The following is a 14,768-nucleotide window of genomic DNA, read 5'->3' as shown; positions in this document are numbered from 1 at the left end:
TTGTTTTCATTTTGTTTTTTTTTTTTTTCTTTTCTTTTTTAACCATCGAGCGAAGAGCAAATATGTACAAAGGATATATATCAATTGGTCTTCACCTATATCTAGATATTTAAATATTTTACGTTCAAAAGGTAGGATTGTCACTTTTTTTCCCCTTACTCCTAATATCTTTTTCATCCATTTTCTCCTACTAAAGGAAACAACTTGTACAGTAGGGTATTTACATTAAATTGATTATCTTAGGAAAGGAATATGTTCTTTTTGTCAAAGCAAATGGAGCCTTATATTTCAAATGCATTATTGTTTCAGCTCAATATTTGCTTAATTTATTTTGTAAACATAAGATGATCACATATGTACGCTATCTATATACTTTGTACTTTTTAAGAATGGCTGGTGGGTATAAAAATGCATCTCGCATTAGACCTGTCCCAATTAGAGTGCATACGAGTCTAATTTTGGCGGAGAAGTACACGGGTATGGGTTTAAAAGTCATACCCACCGTGGGAAAATTAAAGGTAAATTGAATTTGTGGAAGAATTCAGGTGGGTGAGCTTGATTAATTGACATTAAATATGAAAGAAAATGGGGTGGAAGACAGGGAATTGAGAATCGAGAGAAAAAGAAATAATAAGGAAAAGGGAGGGAAGGTGGCCCACAATGACGTCACACATAATTGAATAATCGATGGAAGTTTTAATGTTTAGGAAAAATAGTAGGTGTTAAAATTCAAAAAAAAAAAAAAAAAAAAAAAAAAAAAAAAAAACAACTATTGGGGAATATTATTAAAAACACAAAGGTGGTTATTTTAAAAAAACTCTAAAATTTTGAGATAAAAATATACTCAACAATTTAAGAAATAAAATTCTTTCCTTTGTTCCATTACTCACATGTTAGGTTTTAAACTTTTTGTTTTTGTTTTTGTATTTTTTTTTTTTTATTATTATTTTTTTTTTATCCGGTCCTATATTATTTTTTACAATTTTTTTTTTAATCAAATCAATTCATTAATACAAAGCCATACGACATCTAGATAAGAAAAAAAAAAAAAAACTTATTTATATTAGAAAAAATGAGTGAAGAGTTAGGAAGAATAAAATAGGAGTTACTTATTACTCAGTATTTTTTTTTTCAGTTTAATCCATTTTAGTTTATATAAGGTGTTTTTTAAGTTTAAGTTTGAGTCTTGTAGTATGATAAAATAATGATAGTGAAATAGATTTATTGATAAATAATTCATTCATAATTAGCATTTACATCAATATACACAACTCTTATTCCACTATTTCAAACTTGCCGCGAACCATATTTTTAAATGTATTTGCATAATTTTAAATAAAGAATTTTACTTTCGGCGTTGATGTTATGATTTTGAGTTGATAACAATATCTAAACCGTATGTGAATGTAGATAAGTTTTCAATAATTAAAACATTATAAAAAAAACATCTTATCGATAAATGACAATAAAAAAATACAAATTGGGGATAATATAGAAATAAAAATAATAATAAAAAATGAATTGAAAAATAATTGAAAATAAGTTAATTTTTTCAAAAATCCATTTAAAATCACAAATTATATTGTGAAATGTTAAGATATTATAACATAGTATGGTTTTGATTTGTAGTATATGAAGGTTTATCTTATATATATTATTATAATTACAAAACTAGCAAAATATAAGGTTAATTATCATTTACTTTTTTTTTTTTTTTTTTCTTCAATTAAGTTTTTATTTATGTATTGACATTTCTTTAATTAAATTAGGTTTAGCTTTAATTTCAAACCAATCCAGTTATTTTAACCACCATTAAATTTATATACGCATGTATCATATACGATACATGTAAAAACAAGTTACATGAAATAAATTTATATTAACAAATTACATGAAATAAATTTGTATTAACAAATTATATGAAATAAATTTATCTTAAAAACTTACATGAAATTATTACGATTTTTACATACAGTAAGACATTAATTGTGTTAAGTTTTTTAAATTGATTATTAAATTTCAGGTTATTGATTGTAAAAATTACTTTATATTTGGTGTTATAAATATATGTTGATTGTAAGTTTTAATTTGTTTTTGAATGATATAATAACGGAGAATTATAAGATAAGAATTTGATTGAAATCATGTACAAAATTATCATTCTCCCATTTACTGAAAATGTGGTTGACTAATCTTTCAAATGCGTTAATGAAATTTTTTTTGTATTTGTATTTCCCGACAAATTGTATGTTTGTAATTTAGCAATTAATTTGATTTGGTAATTCTCTACTTTTTATTCAAAATATTTAAATTAAATATTTATTTCCAATAAGCCAAACTTTTTTGGTTGGTTAGCCATCCATTTGATTAGAATAAACCAAAGGTAATGGTCTGAAATCTTATGATTCTTGTTGTTTAGTTGTGATGATTCAATATATGTCATCATGTTATAATTATGTTAATAATAATATATACTGTCAATTGTTAGGAGGAAATTTTAAGTTATTTTGTTTGTTAATTAGTGTTAGTTGCTTGTTTTTTTTCTTTTCATGTTAATGATTTGTTATATGTTAACTTGTTGCCTTTTGTTTAGGTTAATTAGTGGCTTTTTGATGTCCATTATAATTTTATACCCCTCATGATAATGAAGAATATATACGAATCTTTTTCCCAAATATTTATGTTGACTTGTATGAGGCGTTGTATGATTATGCAAAAAACAAGGATTTATAGTAAGTAATTTAAAATCAAGTTTACAAATGATATTATTGTACCATTTCATTCATTTAAATTGACATGATAATTTATTTTTCAAAATTAACAGGGCAAACATTTTCAATTTTTGGATTTTTTTGACTTTTACCACAAAAAAAAAATCACGAAATTGTTTTTTACTACCAAAAATTTTAAAAATTTTATTTTACAATAAAAAAAAATTAAAAATTGTTTTTTACCCCCGCTGTCAAAAACTTAATGGAATATTTTAAATTCTTCGATTTTTGTGCCAAACACATCATATTTAGGGGTTTTGAGGGGCATGTGGGCCCTTTGGGCCCAATTTGAGGTCGGAATCGACAAAAAATGATCATAAATGCTTCTTTTGTGCATTTAAAAATACCTTGGTTTGCGTAAAACTTGCAAAATGAGGCATTTTCGATTATTTTTGTCAATTCCGACTTCTAATTGAAACCGTAGAGCCAAAATGCCCCCCTAAACCTATGAACGACATGTTTTGCGCACAAAAATTGAAGAGTTTTTCTTTAAACTGTTAAATTTAACGATTTTCTTGATGGTAGGTGGTAAAAACAATTTTTAGAAATTTTTTTGGAGGAAAAGATAAATAAAGATTTGGAGTCTAGGACAATGACCTGTGAGGTGAACTTCTATTTCTTATTACTATTCAGATTATTCCTCTTGGGATCGTGAAAATAACTGCATATATTTGGTGTTGCAAAATCAACATGTTCGACTTTAACATCAAAGCAACCCAATTATTAAAAGCAGTCTTCAGGAACATAATTTTTTTTTTTAAATATTTTTTTGGCAGTCACAAATAAAAAATACGAGGTGTTATAATATAGACTTTTTGCTAAACTCGAGTATAGCGACTAAATTATAGAAGCAATGCTGATTCTTGTTTCCTTTTTTAACCTTTTAAAAATCCTTTGATTTTAAAAGTAGATTTTTTGAAAAATTGTTGTTAAAACCCCTCAAACTAGTTTAAAACTGCAAAAACTATTATTTTCAAAATCAGATTTCATATCAAACTAATTGCTGGAGATTTAAAGTTATCGAAGGAAATCAGATCTTCTACGATGGTGAAATTATTTGTTGTTATTTGTTAATTAGTTTGTCTCTATTTTTTTGTTTTCTTTCTACATCATAAATGCATTAATATGGTGACATGTTGCAAATATGAATTTAAAATTGAATTATTTAATGTGATTAAATATTATTAAAACTTATATACAATACATGTAATAACAAATTACATGAAATAAATTTGTATTAACAAATTATGTGAAATCATTAAGATTTTACACAATATAAGAAATTAATAGTGTCAAAGTTTTTATTTTAATTCATTATTAAATTTCTGGTTATGGATTAAATTTTGCCTTAATTGGATCAAAGACCGAGAATCATGATATAAAAAGTTTGATTAAAATCATGCAAAATATTGTTGATGAATCTTACAATTTTTCGAAAGAGTTGATGGGATTCCTTGTATTTGTATCTCTCGACAAATGGTATGTTTTAACTTTAACAAATTATTTTGATTTGGTTATTTTTCACAATTTATTTATAATGTCTAAATGGAATATTTGTTTTTTGGAAATATATATTTTTTTGGATGGTCAACCATTCAATTTTTTTGTCAATGAAAGAAAGGGTCGATTTTATCATGGATTTAAAATCTTTTATGAAACCAAACATTTTAATTGAAATGGATTTAGATGCAAGTCTTATAGAACTCGACTCTTTTGCAAGTTAAAGTGGAAAGAGTGTTTCATGGGATGCAATGATGAGAATGAAGTGTTTTAGGAGATCTATAAAAACACTAAAACTAATGGTAATGAAAATTTATGATTCTCATTATCTAGTTGAGATGATTCGCTATGTTAAAATTTATGTGTACCGCCAATTGTTAAAAGAAAAAGTTAAGTTATTTTTTTTTAATTTGTTAATTAGTGGCAGCTGGTTGCTTTTTTTAAAAAAAAAAAAAAATTATGTTAATAATTGTTGGAGGTAATCCGACACAGATTTGGATGGGTGTTTGTTCCAGTGCGCAATAAACATTAAAGGCTCGGTTTTAACATCTTAGGAATGAAAATGGGTTTTAAGATCTTTAATTAATAGAAAATTGGGTGAAATTTAGTGGTTGAAATGACCCCTTAATTCATCATTTCGAAACTTGTTGTTTTATTGCAAGATAAAAATACAAAAGTGAATCTTTTACATAATAAATAATGTTTTAAATGGACCCACTTGTAGTTACTATATTTTTTATGTGATAGTATGTTAGTTTGTTATTGATTTCACCATCTGACCAATTCAACAAGAATGTGACTTTTGTTGTACAAAGTTTTAAAGCTTAATGTTGTTTGTGGCTCTTGAACTCTTAAGATTTCTTGTTGATAAAAATAAACTCAAAAATAGACTAGTACAATTCTAAACAAGTAATCTTTGTATATCCGAAGTGTATGTCTCTCGCTCTCAAATGCATTGTTTGAAAATTGATCAATTCTACTGTCCCTTGTTGATATGTTAGGCCTTAACTTTATAGACTTTGTGCTGTTAAATATTCATATGACTGTTTTTATAAAGAAATCCGATATATCTCTTATCTAGAAAAGAAACCATTCCATGAATTGAAGTCCACATATTCCTCTACAAATCTCTTTACATCTTTCATTCCTTAACAATTGTACAAGTCAAAAGGTTTATGGGTGGACAGGTGGTGCTTATTAATTAATGATATACATTATAGTTGATTAAGAAAGCACCTTATATGTTCTACATGTGATGTTATATTAATTTGTAAAACCTTTTCTTACTTGTAGGTTCATTTACTTACAAATTAATGAAATCATCCTATGCTAATATATCAATATGCAGCATAGCAGAAACAACTAATAAAGGACTTAACAGATAGACATAACACTAAATAAAACAGGAATTATCAAGTTTTTGGTGTTATTTTCTTTGCTGAACCTTGCAATTAGTCTCTGATTCCTGCTAACTAGCAGGACTTGTTCACTACTTCTAACAACTTCTTGAAATCTTCGTTGCAGCTCCCCTTGGAGCTAATGGCCTTTTCCACAAGACTTCTTAGACCGCTGACATTTTCTCTCATTTTTTTGCCTTCATCACCATGTAGAATTTTCTCCAGGCTCTTGACTACTCCATCCTTGGTGAGAACTCCGCCTTCAACTTCCAAACCTATCTCCCAAACAGCTTCTACTAATCGTCCATTCAACATCTGTTCACCATGGAACGGCCTTCCGATGAGTGGAACTCCAGAGGCTACGCTTTCCATTATGGAGTTGTGACCGAAATGGGTTATGAACACTCCTACTGCATCATGTGCCAAAATATCTGTTTGTGGTGCCCATGACATGAGCATGCCATTCTTCCTGCTGCTCTCTAGAAATCCATGGGGTAGATGCTCCTGTAAACATCGTACCCATGTCAAATACTTGGGCAGTAAAATGCAGGAACATTAACAGTTATAGTGCAGCACTGCAGCATCTAGCCGTCTATATTAGACCTCTATAGTGTAACACTATGACTGCCAAGGGTAGCTAACTAGCTACAATACGGATAGTCAGAGGCTTACAATTGGCCTCACAAACAACACATTTTCTTCAGGCACATTTTGGTTTCATTTACGTGTACAGTCAGAGACTTTCCAAGAGGTCACCCATCTAAGACTTCATCCGTAGTACTCTACTGTACATCAAATCAGAGTTATCTTCATCACATATAGAGTATAAATGAATTTGTGTTAGTACCTTGTTCAAACATTATACTTTGGATTTGTTTCTAGGCTTATAATTAAATCAAAAAATGGTTATAAACATTGAGAGAATTTGCAAAGTTGCATATATGTTCTCTGCATCCAATTTAACCAAGAAAGCCTACTGATATGCATATTCTTGAGACATTGGCTTAGGACTAATTATGTTCATATTGACCTCAAACTCTATATTAATTAAACAAGTACATGACTGGCATTGTTACAGAAATTCATCACTATAGAAGCGAAAAGGAATTACCTTTAAATCGTCCCTTAGAGACCATATAAACTTGACTCCACTTGCTTCCAATCCTTGAGCTAAAGCTGCAATCTCACTTGGACTAGGCCTTGCAATAGAGCCAAAACTAACATACACAACCTCTGCCTTATTATGACCCTCCTGCTGTTTATCAAGCCAAACTAGGCAGTTGTTTGTGTCAGGAGTTTTCGGTGGTGGCATCATTAGACTAAGAGGTCCAAGGCAAAGCAATTTTGGCAGCTTCAACTTCAAATCATCGAGTACAGCAGAGTTGAGCTCTGCACATGTACTAACACACACTGCAGCTGCTCGCGGTAAGACTTGAGCCATTTGGTGAAGCATCTTTGAGAAGAAGGATCCGAAGTTTCCCATGACAATACCATCAGGCAAATCTCTTACTCTAAACTTTGACATTCCTGGTACAAATTCTAACAGCTCATCTTTTCTTTGTTCAGCAATGCCTGTATTCATTTAGGAAGGGTAAAAACATCAGCTATGTATGTTATTTGGACTCAAAAACTTGTATCAGACACAGAGTATGTGACCAAGTTTTACACTTGACTGTTTTATGAAAGGTTTTTTCATGTTCATGATTTAAAAGTGAAGTGTCAAAGTGTCTATACACAAATCGGAGTATCAAAGAACTGATGCACATACTTGAGGTAAAGTGAAGAGTTCTAATTAAGTATCATAGCTAACACAAGCAACATGTAATGAAATTAATGTGTATAGTTTTATAATTAGCTTCATGTGAAAATTCAAGACATTTTCAACATAAATTCTTTATAAATAAATGTCAGGCGATAGTTACATGTACTACCAACTTCTAGTCTGTGTACTTAGTACTATTAACATTCATCAACCCTACCATATTAATTAGTTTAGCCACAATATAATTACTACGAGTATAAAATATAGACTACCTTTATCCGGCCTTAAAATTTGTCACATTTTTTTTTTCTCTATTAGGTTGCCCCCGCGTAGTGGAATCTTAACTACAGTCTCACATAATCATCTTAGTTTCTACTACTTTTCTTTAATCATCAATTCCAGTTAATCAAAACTAAATATAGTAAATAAAATATAAATATATCGGGGTAAATAATTGGGGACAGAGGGAGTACATATATAAGTATATGATGATTTTACCTTGAATACCAATCTTTTCCCTAATAAGATCAGTGTAAAAATGAACAGCAAGTGAATGTTCTTCAGACATGTACACAGGCACCCAAGGCACACCTTTCTCTTCAGCCATCTCCACCACAAACCACAAGAAAGAATCCCCAATCATGCAACTAACCTTCCTCCCCTTCTCCTCCTCTGCCTCGGCCACCGCCTTTCTTAAAGTCCCGGGGGCCGAAACCATGAACAACTCAATGGGTTCTTGTGGGTTACCATTGAAAACATACCCTTTTGGCATTCCATCCCAAACATCATAAGCCTTTATGTTAGGCAACAAAATTTCATCTTTACACCCCAAAAAAGTCTTATTATTAGACTCATTAGTACTAAAAAATGAGAAGATTATATTAGGTGCAAATGAGGCTAATCTTTTGGTTATGTTAAAAAGTGGTGTAGCATGTGTTGCAAATGGGAAGGCAAATACAGCTACATGAAGTTGATTATTAGATGATTTGGGGTTGTAATTTGGACTTAAATTTGACATTATGGTATGATTTTAAAGGATTATTATCAAATGGGTTTGTTAATTAATCATAATAAATGATATAATTAATCAAATAGTTATATGAATTGAGTAATTTGGGTTGTGATATATATGAAGATGTTTCTTGGAACAATATATAGGTAATTATCCAACAATTTAGAATAATAATATAAATATAAAACTACATAATTGATAAAAATGAAAGTCATCTTTTTCCTTCAAAAGAAAAATATTTACTCATAAAAGAAAAGGTCTTCTTTTTGTGATTGGTAGGTATAATATGTGGTAAGTAGGACATCCAACGGTTCTACTTGACAAAATATATATGGTGGGGATACCTTTGAATTGTTTGTTACGATATTTATGAGTTTGTTATGAAAAGATCCAATTTCTTACGTTCAGAATTCAGATATACATTAAAAGCTTTTTTCTTTGAAATTCTAGTATGGGGCTATCTTTAGACCTGTTCAATGGGTCGAATTCTGACCAAACCTTAATTAAAATGGATCAGGTTGGGTCATGGTTCATGGGTTATTAGGCTCGACCCGACCTAGCCCTTTCACACCTTGTAAATAAAATTATAACACATTAACAGGTCATTAAGCAAAAGAAAATTTGAACCTTATATAGGGTTTTTAAAAGGGTATTATAAAGCCAACAAGTTAACACGGAGGTGTTTGGTTGATTATATTGGAATGGATTGGAATATAATCTTATACTAGAAACATATGGATTCTAAAACCCATACAAGCCTAAAGTTATTTGGTTTATTGTTGGAATGGATTGTATTCTTCATTAATAGAATGGATTGTAAATCTTTGGGGGAGGAGAGGAGAGGTGAGAATTAGAAATTTAGAATCCCTTGGACATGAGATTCCATTACTAAAAAAACTCAACCAAACAAAAAATAGATGAGATGGATTATCCATTTTCATTCTTTACTTTGTTGACTTGAGTTTCTAATTTCCTTTTCCCGCAAAGTTGACCTACATGTCATTAATTTTTAAAATTATCAACATAGATAGGAAATGTGATAAATATTTTGAAATTATATGTTTAAAAAGAAATTAACAATATTCCATGAGACTAAGTTTCATAAGCGGTTAATCACATTGTATGACCGAGGTTACTTATTCGGGGATTACTCGATCAGGGGTTACTTTGATCAAAAGTTAATTAGTTCGGGCTTACTTGGTTAGAGACTCAGGGGTTACTTGGTCGGTGAGATATCAATCAGTTGGTCATGGGTTGCTTGATTGGATCAGTGTTTTTGTGTGTGTCAACTGACCACATGATTCACACGATGATTTCAATGTAGTAAAAATAATTTCATTTCACTACCAATAATTTCATTTTACTAATAATAATTGCAGCTACTTAAAAATAATTTAAGTAATGATTCAACAAAAATAAGGCGAAGTGATGTCTGTAATCATTGTTAATCTCATGTTTCAGTGATGTCAAGTCCCGAGTACGATGATAATCAATGAGTATTATTCACTAAACAAGATTTTTGAGGCATTAGAGTTGTTTGAAGTGATGATCAGTCAACGTCTCGTGCCTAATCTCTGCACTTACATCAAGTTGATATAAAATTGCTTTAACATATGCATAATCGCGGCCCAATCCCTGATGGTGTCACCTACAATTGTCTCATTTATGTGTTATCTTTGCAAGGGAGGCTATCAGATGCTGTTAATTACATCATATTATGGAAAGAAATGAGTGTCTCCCAAACGCTTACACTTATAATATTTGTACGAGGTTTTCTTAGGAAACACGACAATTCTGTTAGATACTGTAAACTCCTCAGATTGGAGTCGATTCCATTGATCTCAATATATGGGGTTACAAGTGTGAGTCCTAATCACGTTAGGAAACCTCAAAAGATAATTACACAATATATACAAAATATATCCAATGATAACAGAAAATCTAGAATAATAATCCTATATTCTATCACACCCCCGCAGTCGTAGCGGGAGGAGGACGTACGCTGAGACTGGACCTGAAATCCATAAATAGTTGTCGGGGTAAGCCTTTCGTGAAAATGTCTGCAAACTGATACCGAGAAGGAACGTGTAATACCCGTACATGGCCCAACGCCACCTTTTCCCGAACGAAATGAATATCCATTTCGACGTGCTTGGTGCGTTGGTGCTGTACGGGGTTGTGAGATAAATAGATTGCACTGACATTATCACAATAAACAAGAGTGGCCTGCCGGAGAGGACAATGTAGCTCTAAAAGAAGATTGCGGAGCCAACATGCCTCAGAAACAACATTTGCGACGCCCCTGTATTCTGCCTCTGCACTTGATTTGGAGAGAGTATGCTGACGCTTAGATGACCAAGAAATAAGGTTGTCACCCAAAAAGCAACAGTACCCGGAAGTGGAGCGACGAGTGTCTGGACACCCGCCCCAATCTGCGTCAGTATATGTAATCAAGGTTGTAGGAGCCGAAGGATATAAATGTAACCCATGATCAATGGTACCCTGAATGTATCTAAGAATACGCTTCAATGCATCATAATGAGCCACTCTAGGATCATGCATGAATAAACAGACCTGCTGAACTGCATAAGCTATATCAGGGCGAGTAAAAGTGAGGTACTGTAAGGCACCTGCAAGACTGCGATAGAGTGTTGGATCATGAAACTGAGGTCCGGCATCTGCACTTAGTTTGGATTGAGTATCCACTGGAGTTTGTGCAGGTTTGCAACTGCTCATACCTGCACGTTCAAGAATTTCCTGTGCATACTTTTGTTGTGACAGAAACAAATATGAAGGTGTACGAGTAACAGCAATACCCAAAAAATAATTCAATGGACCTAAGTCAGTCATCGGAAACCCGTTCCGTAGGTGAGAAATAATATTCTCACGCAGTTTATCTGAGGAAGTAACCAACACAATATCGTCAACATAGAGCAACAAATATGCCATATCATTCCCATGCCGGAAGATGAATAAAGAATTATCCATTTTAGCAATGACAAACCCCATCTGCAATAAATAATTAGCAAACCGCTGGTACCAAGCCCTTGGAGCTTGTTTGAGGCCATATAGAGCCTTGCGAAGTCTGCAGACATGTCCTGGAAATCTCTTATCAACAAACCCAGGGGGTTGTTGCATATAAACACACTCATTCAATTCACCATGCAAAAAGGCATTTTTCACATCAAGTTGGTGAATAGACCACTTACGAGCCATAGCCAAACTCAACACCGTTCGAATAGTGGCCGGCTTAACAACCGGACTAAACGTTTCATCACAGTCAACACCTTCAATCTGAGACCTGCCATCACAAATTAAACGAGCTTTGTGTCTTTCAAGATCACCATTAGATTTTAATTTATGACGAAATAACCACATACAATTAACAATGTTCACCCCCGTAGGCCTTGGAACCAAATCCCATGTCCCCGTTTCAATTAAAGCACTATATTCATCACGCATCGCAGCATTCCAATTTGGGTCGGAAAGGGCTTGTTTGTGATTTTTTGGAAGCGGGGAACGAGTAATGGCGGATAATGCATATTTTGGATTTGGTTTGGAAATCCCATGTTTGGACCGGGTTTGCATTTGTGGAGATAGAGGCAAAGGCGAGGTCGGGATTATTTGAGGTATGCCACGAAGAGGGGGTGGTGTATATGTGGGTGTTGGGTGTAGAGAAGGAGTTGGGCTGATTTGAGTTGGGCTGCTTGGCTGAATGGTTGGGCTCGGTGGTGAGGGAGGCTCGGCAGTGGGCTGATATGAGGAGCACAAGGGAGTTGGGCTCGTTGGTTGATGGGGTAAGCCGAGCTGGGCTGCTGGAGAATGGGTCAGTGTGGGCCGCAGCCCAGTTGTGGCATTTTGGGGCGTGCCACAACTTGGTTGTGGACTGGGCTGCCTTGTTTGACGCATATGAGGGTGAAACAAGTAATGTTGCAGCAAAGGTGATGGATCATCCAAGGTGAGGAAATCATAATCTTTCGATTGAAAATTAGTGATATTGTGAAATGGAAAAATATGTTCATCGAAAGTGACATGGCGAGAAATTATGATTTTATTAGTGTTAATATCCAAACACCTATATCCCCTATGGTCGGAAGGGTAGCCTAAGAAGACACATGGAGTAGAACGAGGGGCAAGCTTATGAGGCATGGTTGCCGATAAGTTTGGGAAACAAAGACACCCAAAGACTCTAAGATGTATATAGGACGGAACAACCCCAAATAAAGCTTGGGCCGGAGTGATTTGATTGATTGTTTTGGTAGGAAGTATATTTAGTAAGTAAGTGGCCATTTCTAAGGAAAAATGCCAATAGGACGGTGGAAGAGAAGCATGAAACAAAAGAGTACGTTTAACATTGTTAATGGTACGAATCATGCGTTCGGCTTTGCCATTTTGTGAGGATGTGTGTGGGCAAGAGAAGCGAAAAACCAATCCATTTTTGACACAAAATAATTTGAACGGGTCATTGTCAAACTCACGACCGTGATCACTTTGAAATGATTTTATGGGACGATCAAATTGAGTTAGAACATATTGTCGAAAATTTAGAAAGGTTTGGAAAGCTTGAGACTTGTACACAAGAGGAAAAGTCCACACATAATGAGTAAAATCATCCAATAGAACAAGATAGTATTTATGACCCTTATCACTACGAATAGGAGAAGTCCACAAGTCAGCATGAATAATATCAAATGCAGAAAAAGTAGTACTATTGGAATTATGAAAAGGCAAACGAGTATGTTTTCCTAATTGACAACCTACGCAAAGAGTGGAGTCAAGCTCCTTATTACAATCAATCAAATTTTTACTCCTAAGAAAATTAAAAGGTGGTGCCCCGAGATGTCCTAAGCGGTTGTGCAATGTGGTTGGAGACAAAGCTGTGAGAGAGGTGGTTAGACAGGTTGATGGTGCTGTGGTCACTGGATAAAGGTCCCCGGTACTATTGCATCTGGTTATTAGTTTCCCCGTTCGAAGATCCTTCACAGAAAAACCATTGGGATCAAACTCAATAGACACGGAATTATCAGAAGTAAATTCTCTAACAGAAATTAAATTTTTGATAATTTGGGGAGCTAAATAAACATCACGTAAAGCAAGAGATTTATTTGCAATATTAGAGTGACCATAACCCGTTATTGGAATGCGTTGACCGTTACCCACTTGAATATAATTAGAAGTGCTTAAATTAAATAGAGGTAAGAGATTACCGGTATTGTTTGTCATATGAGACGAGGCTCCGGAATCCATGTACCAAGACGGATCATAGTTTTGAAATCCCATCGTTGCAAACGCATTGCCTAGCTCTGTCGGTGTCATGGTTGGGCCATACTCCGAGCTTGAATTAGCAAAACCGGGTTGTGACTGCTGTGGTGGCCTAGAGAAATAGGCCTGATGAGGTCTGCTTTGCTGTTGGGCCACGAACCCAGGTCGTGGCTGAACCCACTGCTGCTGTGGGTATGGGCAGGGTGCAAAGCCCCATTGTGGAGCTTGTTGTTGGGCCTGGTTATTACCAGCCCAAGGAGAGTTACCCCAAGCCGGAGCCTGTTGCTGCTGTGGCTGGGGTTGTTGCTGCTGTTGAGCCGTTCCCCGGCCACGGCCGCGACCCTTGCTCCGACCACCGGCGCCGCCACCCCTGCCGCCTGTTGACTGCTGCTGCTGGGCTGGGGTTGCGGTGCTTGTTCCAGAATTAGCCGTGTTGGAGGTGTGAGCCACAAAAGAAGAGGCTTGAGCAGTGGTGTCATTAGCACGTCTCGATTCCTCAAGTAACAAGCGAGAACGAGCAACCTCGAATGAAGGAAGAGGGTCAGTTTGATGTATCATAGCAGCAACCGTATCAAAATCGGTGTTGACGAGTCCCGAGACCAATCGAATAACCAATTTTTGCTCCGACACCGGTTGATCAACATTGGCTAGTTGATCTTTTAAATTCTTCAATTCACGACAATATGAAGAAATATCTGAAAAATTCGAGAGATGTAAGGCATTGAACTGATTTTCAAGATAGACGGCTCTAGTAGTTTTATTATCTTGAAAAATTGCCTTGAGCTTGTCCCAAATCTGTTGAGCCGTAGCACCCTTTTCGATAACTGTTTCAAGCAAATCCTTGGAGATTGTGCTATAAATCCAGTTCTTGACAATGGAGTCAAGTCGTTTCCACATCTCATCCGATATATCCGTCGGTTTAGTTGTTTTAGGGTCAATATGATCAAGAACATTGTATGCATGTGTGTGACACTCAAATAATTCAACCCAATTAGAGTATTGGACTTTCTCTCGATCAAGAATAAGAGGAACTACATTCTTGATGTTATTAACACCTAAAGCAG

The 14,768-nt window shown here is 34.1% G+C and overlaps 1 protein-coding gene across 2 annotated transcripts; it reads right to left on the bottom strand.

Annotated features, from left to right (window-relative positions):
- Nucleotides 1–5,508: 5,508 nt before the first annotated feature.
- On the bottom strand, nucleotides 5,509–8,668 carry LOC145631718 (anthocyanidin 3-O-glucosyltransferase 7-like). 2 transcript variants are annotated; one of them, XM_081683876.1, is made up of 3 exons: nucleotides 7,929–8,668; nucleotides 6,780–7,195; nucleotides 5,509–6,172 (listed from the first exon to the last, which is right to left on the bottom strand). In XM_081683876.1, the coding sequence occupies exons 1-3, from the start codon at nucleotides 8,446–8,448 to the stop codon at nucleotides 5,744–5,746; spliced, it is 1,365 nt and encodes a 454-aa protein (XP_081540002.1). In that variant the 5' UTR covers nucleotides 8,449–8,668; the 3' UTR covers nucleotides 5,509–5,743. The 2 variants fall into 2 exon arrangements, with proteins under 2 accessions (XP_081540002.1, XP_081540001.1); XM_081683875.1 differs by having other exon boundaries at nucleotides 6,780–7,240; nucleotides 7,929–8,664.
- Between the last annotated feature and the right edge of the window lie 6,100 nt (nucleotides 8,669–14,768).

Source organism: Chenopodium album, chromosome 5 (assembly GCF_948465745.1).
Source record: "Chenopodium album chromosome 5, dcCheAlbu1.1, whole genome shotgun sequence".
Taxonomy (NCBI): Eukaryota; Viridiplantae; Streptophyta; class Magnoliopsida; order Caryophyllales; family Amaranthaceae; genus Chenopodium; species Chenopodium album.
Note: the sequence above shows the minus strand (reverse complement) of the source record. Positions and strands in the feature narration are given on the sequence as shown.

Coding starts and splice junctions, on each gene's coding strand:
- LOC145631718 (XM_081683875.1), bottom strand. CDS start 8,448: ATGTCAAATTTAAGTCCAAATTACAACCCCAAATCATCTAATAATCAA. Junction 7,241..7,928: donor GGAAAAGATTGGTATTCAAG/GTAAAATCATCA, acceptor AAATGAATACAG/GCATTGCTGAACAAAGAAAA. Junction 6,173..6,779: donor CTCTAAGGGACGATTTAAAG/GTAATTCCTTTT, acceptor CGATGTTTACAG/GAGCATCTACCCCATGGATT.